At 37.5% G+C, this 20,896-nt stretch overlaps 1 protein-coding gene across 12 annotated transcripts in view; it reads right to left on the bottom strand.

Moving 5' to 3' along the window:
- Positions 1–20,896, bottom strand: part of PPHLN1 (periphilin 1) — a 142,967-nt gene that overhangs the window by 58,616 nt on the left and 63,455 nt on the right. For 10 of the 12 annotated variants that reach the window (XM_055318945.1, XM_055318936.1, XM_055318943.1 and 7 more), the window contains 2 exons: positions 17,499–17,555; positions 14,997–15,076 (listed from right to left, as the gene is read on the bottom strand). In XM_055318945.1, coding sequence (XP_055174920.1) covers positions 14,997–15,076; positions 17,499–17,555 — 137 coding nt within the window. The remainder of the gene's footprint in view (positions 1–14,996; positions 15,077–17,498; positions 17,556–20,896) is intronic. The other 2 variants (XM_055318940.1, XM_055318944.1) reach the window with 1 other exon arrangement.

The raw sequence follows: 20,896 nt of genomic DNA, 5'->3' as shown, positions 1-20,896 counted from the left end.
ACAGCATTTGAAATATATAGGACATCGTACTGATTCAATGTTGTTTCTTTAATTATATTCAATGAAATAAATAATGCCAAAATATCATCAAGGTAAATTCCTAATGCAATAGAAAAGTCAGATATGTTATTTCCATGATTTGTAATAATGTATATAAATCCTATTCTTTACACAAAAATTTTTTTTAATTTTATTTATTTATTCATGGGAGACACAGAGAGAGGCAGAGACACAGGCAGAGGGAGAAGCAGTCTCCTCGCAGGGAGCCTGATGTGGGACTTGATCCCAGGACCCCGGGGATCATGACCTGAGCTGAAGGTAGATGCTCAACCACTGAGCCACCCAGGTGCCCCTACACAAAATTTATATACTTAAATTTCATCTTTTTGATACTGTTACTGCTTTTCTTCTTCAGTGATATTCAATACTAAACAATGGGGCAGCCCAGGTGGCTCAGCGGTTTAGTGCCGCCTTCAGCCCAGGGCCTGATCCTGGAGATCTGGGATTAAGTCCCATGTCATGCTCCCTGCATGGAGCCTGCTTCTCCCTCTGCCTGTGTCTGTCTGTCTCTCTCTCTCTCTCTCTGTCTGTCTCTCATGAATAAATAAATAAAATCTTGGGATCCCTGGGTGGCGCAGCGGTTTGGCACCTGCCTTTGGCCCAGGGCGCGATCCTGGAGACCCGGGATCGAATCCCACATCGGGCTCCCGGTGCATGGAGCCTGCTTCTCCCTCTGCCTGTGTCTCTGCCTCTCTCTCTTTCTCTCTCTGTGACTATCATAAATAAATAAAAATTAAAAAAAAAAAAAGAAAATCAACACCTTTTAAAAAAAAATCTTTAGAGAAAAAAAAAAAAAACCAGTAAATCAATACTAAACAATGTATGGAATTTCAAGTTATAGACAGACCTGGGTTTGAATGCCAGTTTCATCACTTGCTAGGTAGATGATTTTATATGCATAATTCATGACACTGTGAAGCCGTGGTTTTCTTATTTACAAAATGAGGTATTAATAGGTATTAATAGGTAATAATAGAGGTATTAATATGTATTAATAATAATTCACTGTTTTATAAAATTTACGTGAAAGTATCTAACACAGTGCTTGGTACTTTAGTTTTCCTTTCTTTACCATATAAATATCAGTTATAGTAAAACATTTGAAAAAGATCATTCAGAGTTCATGAGGTCAATATAAAAATGAAGAAAATTAAAATTTTTTTCTGGAACACACGATTCCTGTAATACTGTTTACAGACCTATGTTACAGAATAAGATGCATAAATTCTAAGCCAAGGGGCAGCTGGGTGGCTCAGTTAAATGTCTTGACATGGTTGATTTCAGCTCAGGTCATGATTTCAGGGTTTGGAGATCGAGTCCCACACTGGGCTCCACACTCTGCCCCTCCCTTGTCTCTCTCCCTCTGTCAAAAAAAAAATTATCTAAGTTGAAAATTAGAAAAAGTGTTTCCTTGGGCCTATACAGTAGCTCTGATTCCATTCTATTATAGTAGCATATATTTTCATCAACTAGGTCTTTCACCTGTAATTTTGTCTCCATGTCTTCTCTAAAGTAACATCATTAATTCCAAATACACTTCCTCTGGATGATAGTGGCATTAAAAATCTCCACATTAGGGGCACCTGGATGGCACAGTCGGTTGAGTGTCTGACTCTAGGTTTTAGCTAGGGTTATCTCTCAGGGTCATGAGATTGAATTCCCTGTGGGGCTCAGCACAGAATCTGCTTGGGATTCTCTCTCCTTCTAAAATAAAATAAATAGATCTTTAAAAAATATCTACACTAAAACATAATACAATTTATAAAGTGCTTCTATATGCACACCCAAAATGTATGTTAATTAAATGGAATTCCACGAAGGTGGTTAGGGCGGACTTAATTACCCCAATTTATAAACCAAGAAACTAAATGCCCAAAGCTAGTGATTTGCCCAGTCACTAGTAAATGCTAAGCTGGATCTTATGACAAAGGCCCCTGACCTCCTTCCACAGTTTATTCAACTCACCAAACTTCTGGCTGGACATCCATAATATTTACTAAAGGATAATAACGGTGTATGTACATAGAGTGTTTCCACAGCCACTGAAGAAACCTAAATACGTCACTCCAAAGCCCTACTCACACATAATGTTAAAAAGGTAGAAGTGATACCTCTATTATTACATAGTAATAAAGTTAAACAAACAAACAGGCACACCTGGGTGGCTCAGTTGGTTAAGCAACTGCCTTTGGATCAGGTCATGATCATAGGGTCCTGGGACCGAGCCCCATGTCAGGCTCCCTTCTCAGCTGGGAGCCTGCTTCTCCCTCTCCCTCTCTGCTTCTGCCCTTCCTCACTATCTGTGGTCAAATAAATAAGTACAATCTTTCTTTAAAAAAAATTAAAGACTAAGAAGAAAAAAAACACATACATATGAATATATCAAAAAGAAAAAATTTATGCCCCACTTTTTTGGTATCTGTTTTGAAGAGAAAGTTATAGAGTAAAAATAAAACAAACATTGTAAGTTCTCTCTAGTAAAGATGGAGCAAAATCTTCTACAACTGAATCCTTCCATTCGTCTTTCATTAAATCTGTATACCTGAAAAACTCTCATTTGAAAATGATTTCTAGGGACACCTGGGTGGCTCAGTGGTTGAGTGTTTGCCTTTGGCTCAGGTTGTGATCCCAGGATCCTGGGATTGAGTCCCACATCAGGCTCCTTGCAGGGAGCCTGCTTCTCCCTCTTCCTGTGTCTCCCAACTCTCTCTCTGTGTCTCTCATTAATAAATAAATAAAATCTTAAAAAAAAAAATAAGAAATAAACTCTAAAAAATTATTCCTACATGAGGGCAGCTAGAATGTTTAAAAGAAAAAGCTCTCCACCAAATCAGGAAATCTACGTAGAAGTGTCCGACAGCTACCATATAACCCTGGGCAAAGAACTGAGGATGTATGTTCTTGGATCATAGGTCTAAAACTCTGAAAGTCTGATTCCGTTTTAAGACAAAAATGCAAACATCTACTTTTACTGTCAAAAATAGCTAAAATCCACTATGGTTGCTTCCCACTAAATATATTTTAACATGTGCAAAGTCCTATGTCATAATTTACATTATAGAAGAAATGAATATTTCCTATATCATAGTTTAGCATTCATAGTGAGTTAGATCAGCAACTACTGTTTACTCTTCTTTCATTTTTACCTGACAACAAAAACAAGCCATTCTTTCAGGTGGATAAAGCACCCTTGACAAGGTAAGGCAGGACCAAATTCTAATCAATCTTCTCATACAAAACCAGCATTCTAGAATCTTCAGACTTCTGGGAAAGCTCTAAAGACACAAGTTGTCACAAAGACATCTTTTTCTTTTGTTTTTCCTTTGAGGCAGTGAAGCAGCTGCTCCCTGAATACCAACCAGCATAGACTGTCAGGCGATGTTTACTCTTGCTGAAAAGCCAAGTATACCAAAAATAGAAAAAAAAAAAAAATGAAGGAAGAGAATACAAGTAACAAAGTTATAGAAAGACAATGTGGGTTGGTGAAGAGAATCTCTAACTGCTGAGAGTAGATAGAAATAGCAAATTTTGAGAATTAGAATCATGGATCATCTGTTCAACATATTTGGGATGCTGGAAGGCAGGAATGATACAGTGAGAGTACTATGTTCTTGAGAAAATTCTGAGACTTTTTGATAAAATGGAGATATATATATATATATATATATATATATATATATTATATTATATATACTTTTTTAATTACAAAGTAATTACAACCACATCCCTTTTTTGTGGTAGTAACACTTAAGATCTCTTAGCACATTTTAAGTATACAGTATTTTTTAAAAATATTTTATTATTTATTCATGAGCGACAGAGAGAAAGAGAGAGAGGCAGAGACACAGCCCAAGGGAGAAGCAGGCTCCCTGTAGGGAGCCCGACGCGGTACTTGATCCCAGGTCTCCAGGATCACGCCCTGCGCTGAAGGCGGCGCTAAACCACTGAGCCACCCAGGCTGCCATAAGTATACAGTATTATTAACTATAATCACTTACCTGTACATTAGATCCCCAGATTTTATTCATTATATAGATGATAATTTGTACTAACATCTCTTTTCCCTCAACCTCTAGCCCCTAGCTCCTACTGATCACTAATAGTCTGCTTCCATGAATTCAGCTTTTTTAGATTCCACATCTAAGTGAAAGTATAGACTACTTAGTCTTTCTCTGGCTTATTAGTATAAAGTCCTCGAGGTCCATCCATTTTGTCACAAATGCCAGGATGTCCTTTCTTATAGCTGAATATACTCCATTGTGTATATACACCATATCTTCTGTATTCATTTACATTGCTTTCAGGTCTTAACTGCGAATAATTTTGCAATGAACAGCACCTGAGATCTTCTTTTCATTACCTTGGGATGTATACTCCAATGTGGGATTTTTGGATCATATGAGTCTTATTTTCATTTTCTTGAGGGACCCCCATACTGTTTTCCATAGTGGCTGCACCAACTTACATTTCTACCAACAGTGCTTCAGGGTTTCCTCTCCTCCACACCCTAACACTTGATCTCATCTTTTTGATGACAGCCATTCTAACAGGCGTGGAGATGATATCTCACTGTAGTTTTGATTTCCATTTCCCAGATAATTAGTGATGCTGAGTATCTTTTTGTATACCTGTTAGTCATATGTATTTCTTTGAAAAAAATGTCTATTTGGTTCTATTGTTCAATTTTTAATTGGACTGATTTTTTGGGTACCGAGTTGCATAAGTTCTTTATATATTTTAGATATTAACCTCTTATCAGATATATGATTCACAAATATTTTTTATCATTCCTTAGGGTTGCTTTTTTGTTTTGTTGATGGCTTCCTTTGCTGTGCAGAAGCTTTTTAGTTTGAGTGATTCCACTTCTTTTTGTTTTTGCTGCTGAATCCAAAACTCATTGCCAAGACTGATGTCAGAGAACTGACCACCTATGTTTTCTTCTAGGTATTCTATGGTTTTAGTTCTTACCTTAAGTCTTTAATCCACTTGGAACTGATTTTCATATATGGCATAAAATAGGGGTCCAGTTTCATTATGTTGTATGTAGCTACCCAGTTTTCCCAACGCTATTTATTGAAAAGATTGCCCTTTCCCCACTGTATAGTCTTGGCTCCTGTATTATAAATTAATTGGCCATATATGCATAGGTTTATTTCTGAGATTTCTATTTTGTTCCATTGATCTATGTGTCTGTTTTTATGCTAATACCATATTGTTTTAATAACTATACAGTTTGAAATCAGGAAGCATGATGCCTCCAGCTTTGTTCTTAAGATTGCTTTGGAAAAAAAAACGATTGCTTTGGCAATTTGGAGTCTATTATGATTCTATACCCATTTTAGGATTATTTGTTCTAGTTCTGTGAAAAATGTCATTGGTTTTTGAGATAAGAATTGCACTGAATCCGTGGATTGCCTTGGGCAGTATGGATATTTAACAATTCTTCCAATCTATGAGCATAGAAAATCCTTCCATTTATTTGTCTTCTTTCTTCTTCAGCCTTTTTCATTAATGTTTTAAGTGTAAAGGTGTTTTGTCTCCTTGGCTATATTTATTTCAAGTATTTTCTTTTTGATGCTACTGTAAATCAAACAGTTTTCTTAACTTCTCTTTTTGATAGTAATTACTGTATAGAAACAAAACTGACCTTTGCATATTGATTTTGTATCCCACAACTCTATCGAATTTATGTATTAGTTCTAACAGCTTTTTGGTGGACTCTTTAGGGTTTTCTTTTTTTTTTTTTTAATTTTTATTTATTTATGATAGTCACACAGAGAGAGAGAGAGGCAGAGACACAGGCAGAGGGAGAAGCAGGCTCCATGCACCGGGAGCCCGACATGGGATCCGATCCCGGGTCCCCAGGATCGCGCCCTGGGCCAAAGGCAGGCGCCAAACCGCTGTGCCACCCAGGGATCCCTCTTTAGGGTTTTCTATATATAATACAATGTCACCAGCAAAAAAAGTCTTACTTCTCCCTTCCCAATTTGGATGCTTTTCATTTATTTGTCTTGCCTAACTGTTCTTGCTAGGACTTCCAGTACAATGTTGGTTAAAAGTGACAAGAGTGGACCAGTTGTCTGTTCTTGATTTTACAAGAAAAGCTTTCAGCTTTTTATCACTAAGTATTATGTTAGTGCTGGGCTTGTCATATCAGCCCTTTTTTATGCTGAGGTATATTCCCTCTATACCCAGTTTGTTCGGAGTTTTTTTTTTTTTATCATGAATGGATATTAAATTCTATCAAATACTTTTTTTTTGCACCTATAGAGAAAATCATAGATTTTATCCTTCATTTTGTGAATACGATATATTATATCAACTGATCTGTGGGTACTGAACAATCCTTGCATCCCTGGCATAAATCTCAAGTGATTATGGTGTGTGATCCTTTTAATGTGCTGTTGAATTTGGTTTGCTAATATTTTATTGAAGATTTCCACATCTATATTTATCAGAGGTATTGCCATATAATTTTCTTTTCTTGTAGTGCTTGTGTCTGGTAATGTTGACCTCAAAATGAGCCTGGAAGTATTCCCTTTTCTGTTTTGTTTTTTGTTTTTGTTTTTTTTAGAAGAATTTAAGAAGCATTGGATTAGTACTTTTTAAATATTTGGAAGAATTTACCAGTGAAATAATATGAGAAAATTATTTAACTTCTAAGTCTTTTCTATAAAATGGAGATACTTACATATTGGATTTCTGAATGAGTAAGAAAAAAATACTTAACATAGTAACTAGAATGAGCTAGTTACATAATAAATATTAAGTCGCTATGACAGTACCCACCTCTCCCAAAATAAAAGCACACTCTATCAAATATGTCCCATATGAATATTCATTATTCCCACTTTGGTATGGTCAAGATGAGCAGTGCCTGCAGTTAAGTACCAATTTTAGCATGACCTATGGAAAAAATTATATGAGCAAACTGCTCATTTTTCTGGTAGCTACTTTCAAGTTGTGGTTACTTAAGATTCAAGTTTTTGTTTTGTTTTTTTATTTTATTTTTCCTTCTGTATGTCTACTTGACCCTCAAATAACAGGTTTCAACTGTATGGGTACACTTACATGAGGATTTTTTACAGTTCATTACTATAAATGTATTTTTCTTTCTTATGGTTTTTAAAAAGATTATGTACTTATTTATTTATTTGAGAGAGAGTAAGAGACAGCAGGAGCAGGGGGAGGAGCAGTGGGAGAGGAAGAAGCATTTTCCCCACTGAGCTGGGACCTGATGCAGGACCTGATCCAAGGACAGTAGGATCATGACCTGAGTGAAAGGCAGACACTTAACTAAGCCACTCAGTACTTACGTTAGGGGGAGTCAAAATTTACATATGAATTTTTGACTGCATGGGAGGTAAGTACACCAAACCCCTATGTTATTCAAGGATTAATTGTATGTTTTTTTTACTACCATCTTTATTTTTTAAATTCAATTAACATATATTAGTTTCAGATGTAGAATTTAGTGATTCATCAGTCCTATATAATATCCAGTTCTCACCACATCATGTGTCCTCCTTTACATTCATCATGCAGTTACCCCATTCCCCTACTGCCCCTCCCTCCAGAAATTCTCAGTTTGTTTACCATGATTAGGAGTCTCTTATGGTTTGTCCCCGCTCTCTGTTTTTGTCTTTAATTTTTCCCTCTTGGGATCCCTGGGTGGCGCAGCGGTTTGGCGCCTGCCTTTGGCCCAGGGCGCGATCCTGGAGACCCGGGATCGAATCCCACGTCGTGCTCCTGGTGCATGGAGCCTGCTTCTCCCTCTGCCTGTGTCTCTGCCTCTCTCTCTCTCTGTGACTATCATAAATAAATAAAAATTAATTTTTCCCTCTTCCTTTATGATCTTCTATTTTGTTTCTTTAATTCCACATAAGGGAGATCACATAATTGTTTTTCTCTGATTGACTTATTTCGCTTAGCATAATACCTTCTAGTTCCATCTACATCATTGCAATTGGCAAGATTTCATTCTTTTTGATGGCTGAGTAATATTCCATTGTATGTATATATGCATGCATGTGTATGTACACACAGACACACACACACACCCTAAATCTTCTTTATTCATTCATCTGTCTATGGACATCTGGGCTTTCTCCATATTTCCATATTTTGGCTATTGTGGATATTGCTGCTATAAAATTGGGGTGCATGTGCCCCTTGGATCACTACATTTCTATCTTTGGGGTAAATATCCAGTAGTTCAACTGCTGGGTCACAGAGTAGCTCTATTTTCAACTTTCGGAGGAACCTCCCTACTGTTTTCAAGAGTGGCTGCACCAGTTTGCATTCCCACCAACAGAGTAAAAGGGTTCCCCTTCCTCCACATCCACCCCAACATCTGCTGTTTCCTGACTTGTTAATTTTCACCATTCTGACTGGTGTGAGGTGGCATCTCATTGTGGTTTTGATTTTTATTTCCCTAATGCTGAGTGATATTGAGTATTTTTTTCATGTGTCTCTTGGCTATTTATATGCCTTCTTTGGAGAAATGTCTGTTTTATGCCCATTTCTTGATTGGATTATTTTTTCTTTGGGTGTTGAGTTTATAAGTTCTTTATAGTTTTTGGATACTAGCCATTTATCTGATAAGACATTTGCAAATATCTCCTCCCATTCTGTCAGTTGTCTTTGGTTTTGTCAACTGTTTCCTTTGCTGTGCAAAAGCTTTTTATCTTCATGAAGTCCCAATGGTTCATTTTTGACTTTGTTTCCCTTGCCTTTGGAGACATGTCTACCAAGAAGTCACTGCAGCTGAGGTCAAAAAGGCTGCTGCCTGGGATCTCCTCTAAGATTTTGATGGACTCTTGTCTCACATTTAGGTCTATCAACGTTTTGAGTTTATTTTTGTGTATGGTATAAGAGAATGGTCCAATTTCATTCTTCTGTATTTGGCCGTCCAGTCTTTTTTCCATTGGATATTCTTTCCTGATTTGTCAAAGATTAGTCAACTGCAGAGTTGAGGGTCCATTTCTGGGTTCTACTCTGTTCCACTGATCCATATGTCTGTGTTTGTGCCAGTATCATACTGCCTTGATGATTATAGCTTTGTAATAGAGCTTGAAGTCCGGGATTGTGATGCCACCAGCTTTGGTTTTCTTTTTCAACATTCCTTTGGCTATTTGGGGACTTTTCTTGTTCCATACAAATTTTAGGATTATCTTTCTCCAGCTCTGTGAAAAAATTTGAAGGTATTTTGATAGGGATTACACTGAATGTATAGACTGCTCTAGGTAGCATAGATATTTTAACAATATTTGTTCTTCAACTGAGGAGCATGGGATGCTTTTTCCATTTCTTTGTGTCTTCCTCAATTTCTTTCATGAGTGTTCTACAGTTTTCTGAGTACAGATCATTTGCCTCTTTAGTTAGATTTATTCCTAGGTATCTTATGGTTTGGGGCTCAATTATAAATGGGGTCAACTCTTTAATTTCTCTTTCTTCTGTCTCATTGTGAATGTATAGGAATGCAAACTGATTTCTGTGCATTGATTTTTGTATCTTGCCTCATTGTTGCTGAATTCCTATATGAGTTCCAGCAATTTTGGGGTGCAGTGGTTTGGGTTTTGCCCAAAGAGTATCATGTCATCGGTGAAGAGTGAATGTCTGACTTCTTCCTTGCTGATTTGGATGCCTTTTATTTTTGTTACCTAATTGCTAAGGCTAGGACTTCTAATACTATGTTGAACAGCCCAGTGGTGATAGTGGACATCCCCGCTGTGTTCCTGACCTTAGACGTAAGCTCTCAGTAATTTTCCCCATTGAGGATGATATTCACTGTGGGCTTTCTGTATATGGCTTTTATGATATTGAGATATGTTCCCTCTATCCCTACACTGTGAAGTTTTAATCAAGAAAGGATGATGTACCTTGTCAGGTGCTTTTTCTGTATCCATTGAGAGTATCATATGGTTCATATCCTATCTTTTATTAATGTATCGTATCACATTGATTGATTTGCAGATGTTGAACCACTTTTGCAGTCCAGAAATAAATCCCACGTGGCCATAGTGAAGAATCCTTTTAATGTACTGTTGGATTCTATTGGCTAGTATCTTGGTAAAAATTTTGCCATGCATGTTCGTAAGAGATACTGTCTTCTATTTCTTTTTGGTGGAGTCTTTGTATGGTTTGGGGATCAAAGTAATGCTGGCATCTTGAACAAGTTTGGAAGTTTTCCTTCTTTTCCTATTTTTTGAAATGGCTTCAGAAGAATAGGTATTAATTCTTCTTTAAATGTTTGGTAGAATTCTCCTGGGAAGCCATCTGGCCCTGGACTCTTCTTTATTGGGAGATTTTTGATAACTGCTTCAATTTCCTTGCTGGTTATAGGTCTGTTCAGGTTTTCTATTACTTCCTATTACAGTTTTGGTAATTTATACATCTCTAGGAATGCATCCATTTCTTCCAGATTGCCTAATTTGTTAGCATATAGTTACTCATAATACGTCCTTATAATTGCATGTGATTTCTCCTCTCATTTATGGTTTTATTTGGCTCCTTTCCCTTTTCTGTTAAGTCTGGCTAGGGGTTTATCAGTTTCATCAATTCTTTCCAAGAACCAGCTCTTAGTTTCGTTGATCTGCTCTACTGTTTGTTTCTGTATTGTTTACTTCTGCTCTAATCTTTATTATTTCCCTTCTTCTGCTGGCATAGACGTTATTGGCTGTTCCTTTTCCAGCTCCTTTAGGTGTCAGGTTAGGTTATATATTTGAGGCTTCTTGCTTCTTTTTTTTTTTTTAAGACTTTATTTATTCATGAGAGAGGCAGAGACACAGGCAGAGGGAGAAGCAGGCTCTCTGTGGGGAACCTGATGTGGGACTCAATCCCAGAACTCCGGAATCATGCCCTAAGCTGAAGGCAGACATTCAACCACTGAGCTACCAGACGTCCTGAGACATCTTGCTTCTTGAGGTAGGTGTTTATTATAGTATATTTCCCTTTTAGGACCACTTTTGCTGTATCCCAAAGGTTTTGAACAGTTGTGTTTTCACTTTCGTTTGTTTCCATGAATTTTTAAAATTTTCCTTTAATTTCCTAGTTGGCACATTAATTCTTCAGTAGGATGCTCTTTAGCCTCTGTGTATTTGAGTTCTTTCCAAATTTCCTTTTGTGATTGAGTTCAAGTTTCAAAGCATTGTGGTCTGAATATATGCAGGGAATGATCCTAACTCTTTTGGTACCAGTTGAGACCTGATTTGTGATCCTATATATGATCTATTCTAGAGAATGTTCCACGTGCACTCAAGAAGAATGTGTATTCTGCTGCTTTAGGATGGAATGCTCTGAATATATCTGTGAAGTCCATCTGGTCCAGTGTATCATGCAAAGCCCTTGTTTCCCTGTTGATCTGCTTAGACGATCTCTCCATTGCAGTGAGTGAGGTGTTAAGTCCTCTACTATTATTGTATTATTTTCAATGTGTTTCTTCAATTTTGTCATTAATGTGTTTATATAATTGGCCACTTCCATGTTGGAATAAATATTGAGAATGCTAAGGAGACTATCCAACAATAAGATCTAAGTATGACATAGTGTACTTCTTCATCTCGTTATAGTCTTTGATTTAAAATCTAATTTGTCTGATATAAGGATTATTACCCCAATTTTCTTTTGATGTTCATTAGCATGATAAATGGTTTTCCACCCCCTCATTTATGAACTGGAGGTGTCTTTAGGTCTAAAATGAGTCTCTTGCAGATAGCATATTCATGGGTCTTGCTTTTTAATCCAATGTGATACCCTGTGTCTTTTGACTGGGGCATTTACATTCAGAGTAACTACTGAAAGATATGAATTTAGTGCCACTGTATTACCTGTAAAGTCACTGTTTCTACATATTGCTTCTCTTCCTTTCTGGTCTGTTATTTTTAGTTTCTGTTTGTTTCAGAAGCTTTTTATAATTGCTTCTATTTTTTTTTTAATTTTTTTTTAATTTATTTATGATAGTGAGAGAGAGAGAGAGGGAGAGAGACAGAGACAGAGACACAGGCAGAGGGAGAAGCAGGCTCCATGCACCGGGAGCCCGACGTGGGATTCGATCCCGGGTCTCCAGGATCGCGCCCTGTGCCAAAGGCAGGCGCTAAACTGCTGCGCCACCCAGGGATCCCCTGCTTCTATTTTTAATGACAGTCTTGTTGGATAAAGTATTCTCGGCTGCATGTTTTTCTCACTTAGCACTCCGAACATATTATGTCAGTCCTTTCTGGCCTTCTAGGTCTCTGTGGATAAGTCTGTTGCCAATCTAATGTTTCTACTCTTATAGGTAATGGACCTCTTGCTCCAAGCTGCTTTTAGGATTTTCTCTTTGAGATTTGCAAGTTTCACTATTATATGTCAAAATGTTGACCTATTTTTACTGATTTTGATGGCGGAGTTTTCTGGGCCTCCTGGAATTGCATGCCTGGTTCCTTCCCCAGATTAGGAAGTTCTCAGCTATAATTTGTTCTAATATACCTTTTGTGCCCTGCCTTTCATCTTCTTCTGGGATCTCAATTATGCTTTGCTGTATAGTATCACTTATCTCTCAAATTCTCTCCTGGTGATCCAGTAGCTGTTTATCTTTCTTTCTCTCAGCTTCCTTATTCTCCAACATTTTGTCTTCTATATCCCTAAGTCTCTCTTTTGCCTCCTTTATCCTAGCAGTTAGAGCCTCCATTTTTGATTGCAGCATTAATAACCCTTTTGATTTCTACTTAATTCAACTTCAGTTCTTTTGCTTCTTCAGAAAGAGATTCCCTAGTGCCTTCTATGCTCTTTCCAAGCCCAGGAGTATCCTTATAATTGTTATTCTGAACTTTAGTTCTGATATCTTATTTATGTCTATACTGATTAGGTACCTAGAAGTCAGTACTGCCTAATGTTCTCTTTTTATGAGGGGAGTTTTTTTTGTCTTGTCATTCTGTTCAGAAAAGAATACATAAACGAGAGAATAATACACTAAAATGGCAAAATCCACCCCAGAGAAATATATAGTAAACAGTTCAGAAGACACCTGAACTGAAACAAAAAAATTTTTTTTTAAAGAGGCAGAGGGGGGATCCCTGGGTGGCGCAGTGGTTTGGCGCCTGCCTTTGGCCCAGGGCGCGATCCTGGAGACCCGGGATCGAATCCCACGTTGGGCTCCCGGTGCATGGAGCCTGCTTCTCCCTCTGCCTACGTCTCTGCCTCTCTCTCTTTCTCTCTCTCTCTCTGTGTGACTATCATAAAAAATAAAAATAAAAAATAAAAAATAAAAAAAATAAAGAGGCAGAGGGAATATAATCAGGTGAAGAGAACAGAGCAATATACTAGATCCTGGATGTATTTTGGTCTGTTTGTTAGAAGAAACTGTATCCCAAAATTGTAAAGAAAGAAAAATTTATGTATATACAAAAATAAAATTAAATACAATGAAAGAATAGAATGTAACTGTAAAAATGAAAATTAAAAGACAAAAAAAAATAAGGAATATAAACAGGTGAAGAGAACAGAGCCATACACTAGAGCCTGGGTGTATTTTGGTCTGTTAGAAAAAATTAGAGAAGAAACTACATTCCAAAATTGTGAAGAACCACATATATAACATATATATGTATATGTATATATGTTTTTGTCTATATACGTATATAGATAAAATAAAAAATTGGTTGAAAAAAGAAAAACAAAATTAAAATTGAAAGACTAAAGAATTGTGGTGAAAAAAACATGAATTCTGTATGCTATTTTCCCTTAGCACTGGAGTTTTGCACTTCTGTGTGATCAGTAAACTTGGTCTTAGCCTATGTTCTTGTTGATCTTCTCGGGGAGGGACCTGTTGCCCTGATTATCAGGTGTCTTTGCCCCAGGCTGAACAGCACCACCCATTCCAGGGGGCCAGGCACCCTCAGGGGAAAAATGTCAATCCCTCCTATCTCCCTGGTTTCTGTCCACACTGCTCACCCAGCCTATGAGGGAGCATTTCCATCTCAGACATGCAACCCTGTTTCAATTCCCCAAACCCTGCAGATTCCTGCAGTGTGCTCCCCCACCATTCTTCCCAGGGAAGGAAGGGGAGTCTCAATGGTTCTGTCATCTGTGGGGCCTCTGCTCAGAGAAGAGTCGCACCAACTGTGCCCTGGTTTGAGGTTTATGGCAATCCCAGACTTAGAGCCCACTCCTGGGCTCTCTGATTGCAAGCTGGCTTTCCTGAATGACTGGGAGTCCTTAGACAACCCCAATCTTCTTGTGACCCTGAGGATCCTGAGACCACACTGTTCCAACTAGGATTACACCCCAGCTTCAACCTGAGCGCCTTTCAGGCAGCACTGGAACAGACTTCTAGAAGTTCTGATTTTGCACTTAGCTGCTATATCACTTTCTGGTGGCAGCTTAAGGAGGCTCCCTCCCTCCACAGTCTATCTTCCCATATATAGCCTCGGATTCACTTCTTTGCACCTGGGAAAGTGGTTGCTTTTCTAAAAGCTATTCTTTTCTTAGATCTCCAGTTGAGTTTACAGGTGTTCAGAATAATCTAATAGCTATGTAGCTCAATTCCTGGAAACAGGCAAAACTCGGGTCTTATTCCTCTGCCATCTTCAACTTTTCCCCCAGTTTTTTTTTTTTCAAAGATTTATTTATTTATCTGAGAGAGACAGAGAAAGAACACAAGCATGAGTAGGGGGAGGGGTAGAGGGAGCGAATCTTCAAGTAGACTTCCCACTGAGCACAGACCCTGCCCCCCTACTTGGGGCTCAATCCCACAACTCAAGAGATCATGACCTGAGCCAAAACAAAGAGTTGGACACTTCACCAACTAAGTCACCCAGGCACCACACGACTTAAGTTTTAAATGTAGCAAATTATCCTCAAGGTTTGACAGTAAAGAATAACAGCAGCTGTACCACACAGTCCATCTCATTTACTTTATGATTCCTCTTTAAATTGATTTTAAAGATGTAACAAACCTTTGATGAAGGTACTGCTGAAGAACTTGAGGGTGAAGTGTCTCTTGATGTTTTCAAAGATTGAACAGGTCTCTCCTTACCTATACAACAAAATATAAAATGTAGTTTTGTATCTCATTTGTTTTTAATTAGAATGATTTTGTAATCAAATAAATGAGGAGGGGGTGTCTTATACTTAAATTTTAGTACTGAAGTCTTCATTACATTATTAAATTAAATCCATTAATATCTAAATCTGCCTCTCTCTCTTTCTCAGAGGCAGGGTACCATAAAAAATTTCAAATAACCTAGAACCAATGGACATCATATATGGTAATCTAGGCCATATTCATGCCAGTTAGCAAACACAGAACCACTAAGATCTCAAGAACGGGAAAAGATTAAAATCATAAATGCTTCCTCCTCCAAGTTCCTAAAATCTAACTTTTAATATGTCACAATAAAAATTCAAAAGCAGTTATTATATAAATGCCACAAAAAAGAGCTAGCTAATGATACGATAGCTCAAAGTGAGGGGCATATAGAAAATCTAGCAGATATTCCGGAAATATTTAGTTTAAAAAATAAAAATAAAAACTAGTAAACTATAATTTAGAGTGCTAACCCAATGCCTGGTATGAATACCCAAATATTTCTTAAATGTTTAAAAATAAATCTGTGTGAAACAGTCACTAACCTTTATCTTCAGTCACTACAGACATTAACGTAGTGCTCTAGTGTATCACTGTTTTTATATAAACTTAAGCCAGAAAAATAGATTTAAACATTAGTCAGTTCAACAACACAGAAAATTGTTTTAAATATAATCATAAAAATAACTGTGAGCTGTTACTGATAGGAAAACATTTCATTTAATTATCTGTGTCAAATATAACATAAATCCTCTGCTCTTAATTGCTTAAAAATAGCTGACAAAATTATAATCACAGAGAAAAGGAGAAGGTGGCACCAAGTTTGGATTTACACAAACTGGTCAAGCTAGCCAGTGAGTTATGGCCAAGAAAGCAGTCAAGGGCAAAAGCAGAGACAAAACAACCTTGTAACTGAGGCAAAGCCAGCTTCAGTCAAAAAGCCTCTTAAGCTCTTCCTGATCTGGTCAAGATTGCTAAGTAGGAGCCTAGAGGCTCAAGGCTTCTGAGCACATAGGGCAGAGTGAATAACAGCTCTTTCCAATGTCCTGCAGGCCTGCAAAGTCTTTCCTCCCCTCACCTCTCCAGGGACATCTGGCAATGTGTGAAGATATTTTTTCATTGCCCCAAGTGGGAGAGTGCCATTGGCACATCCTAAGCAGAGGCTAGGAATGCTGCTAAAACACCCTACAAATGCACAGGGCAGTCTCCCACAAGGAATTATCCAACCTCAAATGTCAATAGTACCAAGGCTGAGAACTCCTGGTCTAGGCACAGAATTCTACCTCTGAAACGCCAACAGTCTCACAAAAGACATAACCCTAGAATCTTTCAACTTGTGACATTAAAAGGCTTTCACACTAAGTTTAAAAGTTTTTCTTATAGCCCTTAAAAATCAAAAGTAAGATACCAACCGTCACTACATCCCAAATGACTAGGAACACGGTTTATGTTATGTAGTCACTCCTACTGTATTTCCATTACACATGGCAAATTCCACATTATACTGTGACAGCGTCAGTCTACTCCAGTGCACCAAAAGCTCCTAGAGGTGCAAGTATCATACCTTATTTCTAAATACCCAGGGTCTACCTAGTTCAAGTCCTTTAAGAAACGCAGAAGTACTCAGAAATTAGGTGAAAAGATAAATTGTTCTTCTACCCTTAGGACACAGTAACTTCTCCATTCCATTCAGATAAGCAATTCCTTGAAAGAAGGTGAGGAGCTCAACCAATCAGCACAGCAAACTATGCTAATTAAAGGCATAATTATAGGCTCAATTCTGACACATAGCGCCTAGACAGAACAAGCAGCTGTTAATCTCTTACTTAGCAAAATCTTACAAACACATCAGCACTATAGGTATGTCAAATATAGTATCAAGTGTAGTCTTAGGATCTTTCCTGATTTCAGCTGCCAGGGGCTAATTTAAGCAGATTTCTCAGTGCGCAGAAGCAAAGAAGGGTAGAGCAGGTGGTATGTCATATATCCACATATATTCATATATACCTGTTGCATGAAGGGCAGGGATAGGCAAGAAGCAAAGGATAAAGAAAAAGGATGCTACAGATGGCAGCATAAAGAGCACAGAAAGGGTAAAAAGAAATCCCTGATCCTACTGTTGTCAGGTCTTATCTGTCAATGATTTGTTTGTTCTATGAATCTCAATCTCCTTTGAGGTGGCTATTCCGGACCAGACAACCAACTCACATTTATCCTCCAAATCCTACTCCTTGTATCTACTACAATTAAACTCTGGTTCCAACTAAAGACTAATGGAGCAGTTATACACTTTTCCCATTTCTGTAACTTCTATCAATTCAAGTCCCCCACCCCTTCACAATCCCAAATCAAAAGCTAGCTCAAAACTCACCTCTTTCTGGATTTCCTTCATTCTGCCGTTTGTAGGAGGTACCAGCACGGATGGACTCTAGGGAAAGGTGGGCAAGGAGGAATTAACAGCAGCACCTCTGTGCCCAGGAGTGACAAGAGAAGAACCCAGAAGCAGGAGTGATGAGAACAGAAACTTCTGAGCATTTGCTGGTGACCCTAAACTCTTTTCTACCCTGCCTTCAAATTGGGATGCCTGAGAAACTGCCACTGAGAAGTAACAGAACATGAGAAAATTTCTGTCTTTAAGATTAGAAGCTAATTGGGTCTGACAACAATGAAATGTTAAGATTAGGCTAACCGTGAATAGCTTGAGCAGAAAGAAATGAGAAAAGGATCATATGATAAGACACCAAAAGTTGAAGATAAGGATCAGGTCTTATTCATCACTTTAAGCATCTACTCTAATCTCCATGAAGTAGGCAAAGGATTGGCTCAAGAATCACACACACACACACACACACACACACACACACACACACACAATCAAGAGAGAACAGTGAATCACCACTAGAAATCACAAAGAATATTGGAAAAATTTTCACAGTATATCATATCCGTTCCCTAGGCTTACAGTAGCTATCTGCAAGGAGTCATTCTGACTTGCTCACAAAAGTAGCCCATTACTAAATCTTGCTAGTTCTTTTTATACAGTCTCCCACACATGGATTTTCTTCATAACAAATCCACAGCTATGGTCTTGCTAGAATCCCTGTCTCTTATTTAGAATCTTGTAAATATTTTGTTAGCTTCCTTACCTGCAAACTCTTAGTGATGCAGGTGTAATTAACTTAAGTAGTCTAAATATACTAATAGATATCTTTCTAATAAGATAAAAACTCTTTAACACTTCAAATTCTTCTATTTTAGATCCCAAATGGCCAATTTTACTTTATTTTTCCCCCTGAGAATTGTTTTGGCTCCCTGAATTAGAAAGAAATGTATTTCAAGAAATATGCAAATATTACCATGCTACTTCTGCAAGAATGCCATTCAAGATGCAATATCCTTGTCCCCTTGGTCACTGGTCTCTGTGTTATCAGGAAAATTTTTGTTCCTCCTGAGCATCTGATTTATTTTTATCTATTACTGAACATTTCTTAGCCAAATCCTTATTGATCTCAGCAACTGTTCCGAGCTTTCACACTGGCATTTATTCCTACTTTCATTTTCATGTTTCTTTTACAAAAAATTCTTCACCCATCTACTTGATCTTGTTTTATTACGTGTTTATTTTGTAACTTGTCTCCCATTCTTTATAGATCGAGAGAGGAGAACACTGATATTTTCCAAGAGTGTCTGGAGTCTGGGGAGGGCTCAAACTATTGACAAGAGTAGCGTGTCCGTATCTCTTCCAAACTGCAAGTTCAGTGATTCCACATCAGTAACCTGAGGTCAGTCATTATGGCAGTATTCACTCCACGGCAAATCACTCATGCCACAAATCACATGCTGTTCCCCTAAAGAGGCAGTTTACCAACACACCACTGGTGCTGTGTTTATTGATTTCAATACCAAATTTCATGGACACTGCAGGAATTACCACATTTAACTACAGATTCTCCCATCTATTAAAAAACAGGTCTGGGCTATTTAATTAATATCCCAACAGACCAGTAAAACCACCCTGCTGAACCCAGGTTAAATTGCAGATTCATAATTGTTTATATTTGCCCACTAAGTTCTAGGGGGTTTTCATTTTCTAACAAGAAATAATGGAAATAACCCTACTGTGCTTAAGCTCTTCATCTTAGAGTTTCCAATGATCTGTTTATATTAAAACTAAAGGTTTTTCTTCTTGTCCTCTATTATAGCATTTTAATGATTTAAAAATAAAGGAGAACCTGGCTGGCTTAGTCTGTAGAGCATACAACTCTTAATCTTGGGGTCACAAGGTCAAGCCTCACTTTGGGCATAGATTACTTAAAAAAAATTTAATAAAGCTTAACATTTTACCATTGGGCTTTCATGACTTTGTAGTTCTTTGTCCTCCTACATGTTCCTAACTACACCTTTCTCTTTCTTCCTTGTTGATTACTGTTCCCTAAATGTGAATGTGTTTCTCGTTTTTAACTTCACTTGCTATTCTTACATGGCTCCAGCCAACACTATGAATACAAATGTCTCTTAAATCCACTTCTTTCCTCATACCTTTATATTTTTAACTGACAGGATGCTATTCCTTAGCTACTTAGCCATTACTTCAAATTCACTTCACATGCATTCTTTCTAAGCTGACACTACTAACTCCCTGCTTGAGAGCAGGACAAAAGGGCTCAACATCTTTGCTGCAATGTGCTAAAGAAAATGAACTCCAAATCAGGATGAAAGAAAGAAACCAGGAAAGGAAAATTCTGAAGGTGGCAGTACAAAAATTGAAATCCAAGTCAATGTACTAGTGGGTAAAAGAATAAATGGGGAGGAAGATGATGAAGAGGAACAATAGTTCCATAAATTAGTAAAAAAATTCTTCCCATAGAGGTGAAATCAAAGCAGGAAAAGCGACTAATATTCCAATGAACATTCAGAAGTACTGCAAGAATTTAACAATATTTGGTGACTCTTTGAATAGAAGAGCTGATATGAATATCAACAATATTTGATGACTCTGAATAAAATAAGATTTCAGAAATATGCCTTCTTCCTGAAAATTCTTGTTTTCCTGATTAAAGTAATGATGAAAAGAAGTAGATTAATCCAAGCCTATTAAATGTTATTAATTATTGATAACTCATGTAAGAACAAAGGATGCTAATAAAAAAATATTAAAAATCATCATTAGAGATGAGTAAGTTAGGGACTGTGTCTTGCAAACTTTCAATTTTTAGTACAGTGCCTAACATACAGGAAGAAAAATATTTTTGAATGAAAATCTGATCAGTAAACAAACTTCACAGCACAGGTAAGACATTCACATCTCCTGTGATACACTGAAGCTTTGAAAGAGAAAGTAAAATCTAAACAAATGAAGATGTGGTGGCTAACAGATGCTAAGGAAAGGATTTATTTTTCTGGATCATGGATAAAGATATGCAACTTTGGGGCTCTTGGTTTTAGGAAGAACATGATTTCCCAGAGACAATAAGGTAGGAAATAAGGTCAATAAGTCAATAAGGACGGAAAGGACACAGGAGAAATGCTCTTGTGGGATAGACACTAAAAAAACAACAGAAAAAAGAAACCAGATAAAGGGGTAGAGAAAGCTTGTGCCACCTCTGCTTCCTCAAAACAATCATCTTCAGGAGGTTAGAGATGTAACAAGTTGAAGTAAAGATGTATTAACTATGAATATTTGGGAGTGAACCTCCAAATAGAACTCTGCTTTTAATATATCAGGCTAAAAACCACATGGGCTTGCTGCTTTTAAAAAATATAAATAAA

This window comes from Nyctereutes procyonoides, unplaced genomic scaffold (genome assembly GCF_905146905.1).
Source record: "Nyctereutes procyonoides isolate TBG_1078 unplaced genomic scaffold, NYPRO_anot_genome, whole genome shotgun sequence".
NCBI classification, from domain to species: Eukaryota; Metazoa; Chordata; class Mammalia; order Carnivora; family Canidae; genus Nyctereutes; species Nyctereutes procyonoides.
The sequence above is the reverse complement of the archived record's forward strand: the minus strand, read 5'-3'. Positions and strand labels throughout refer to the sequence as shown.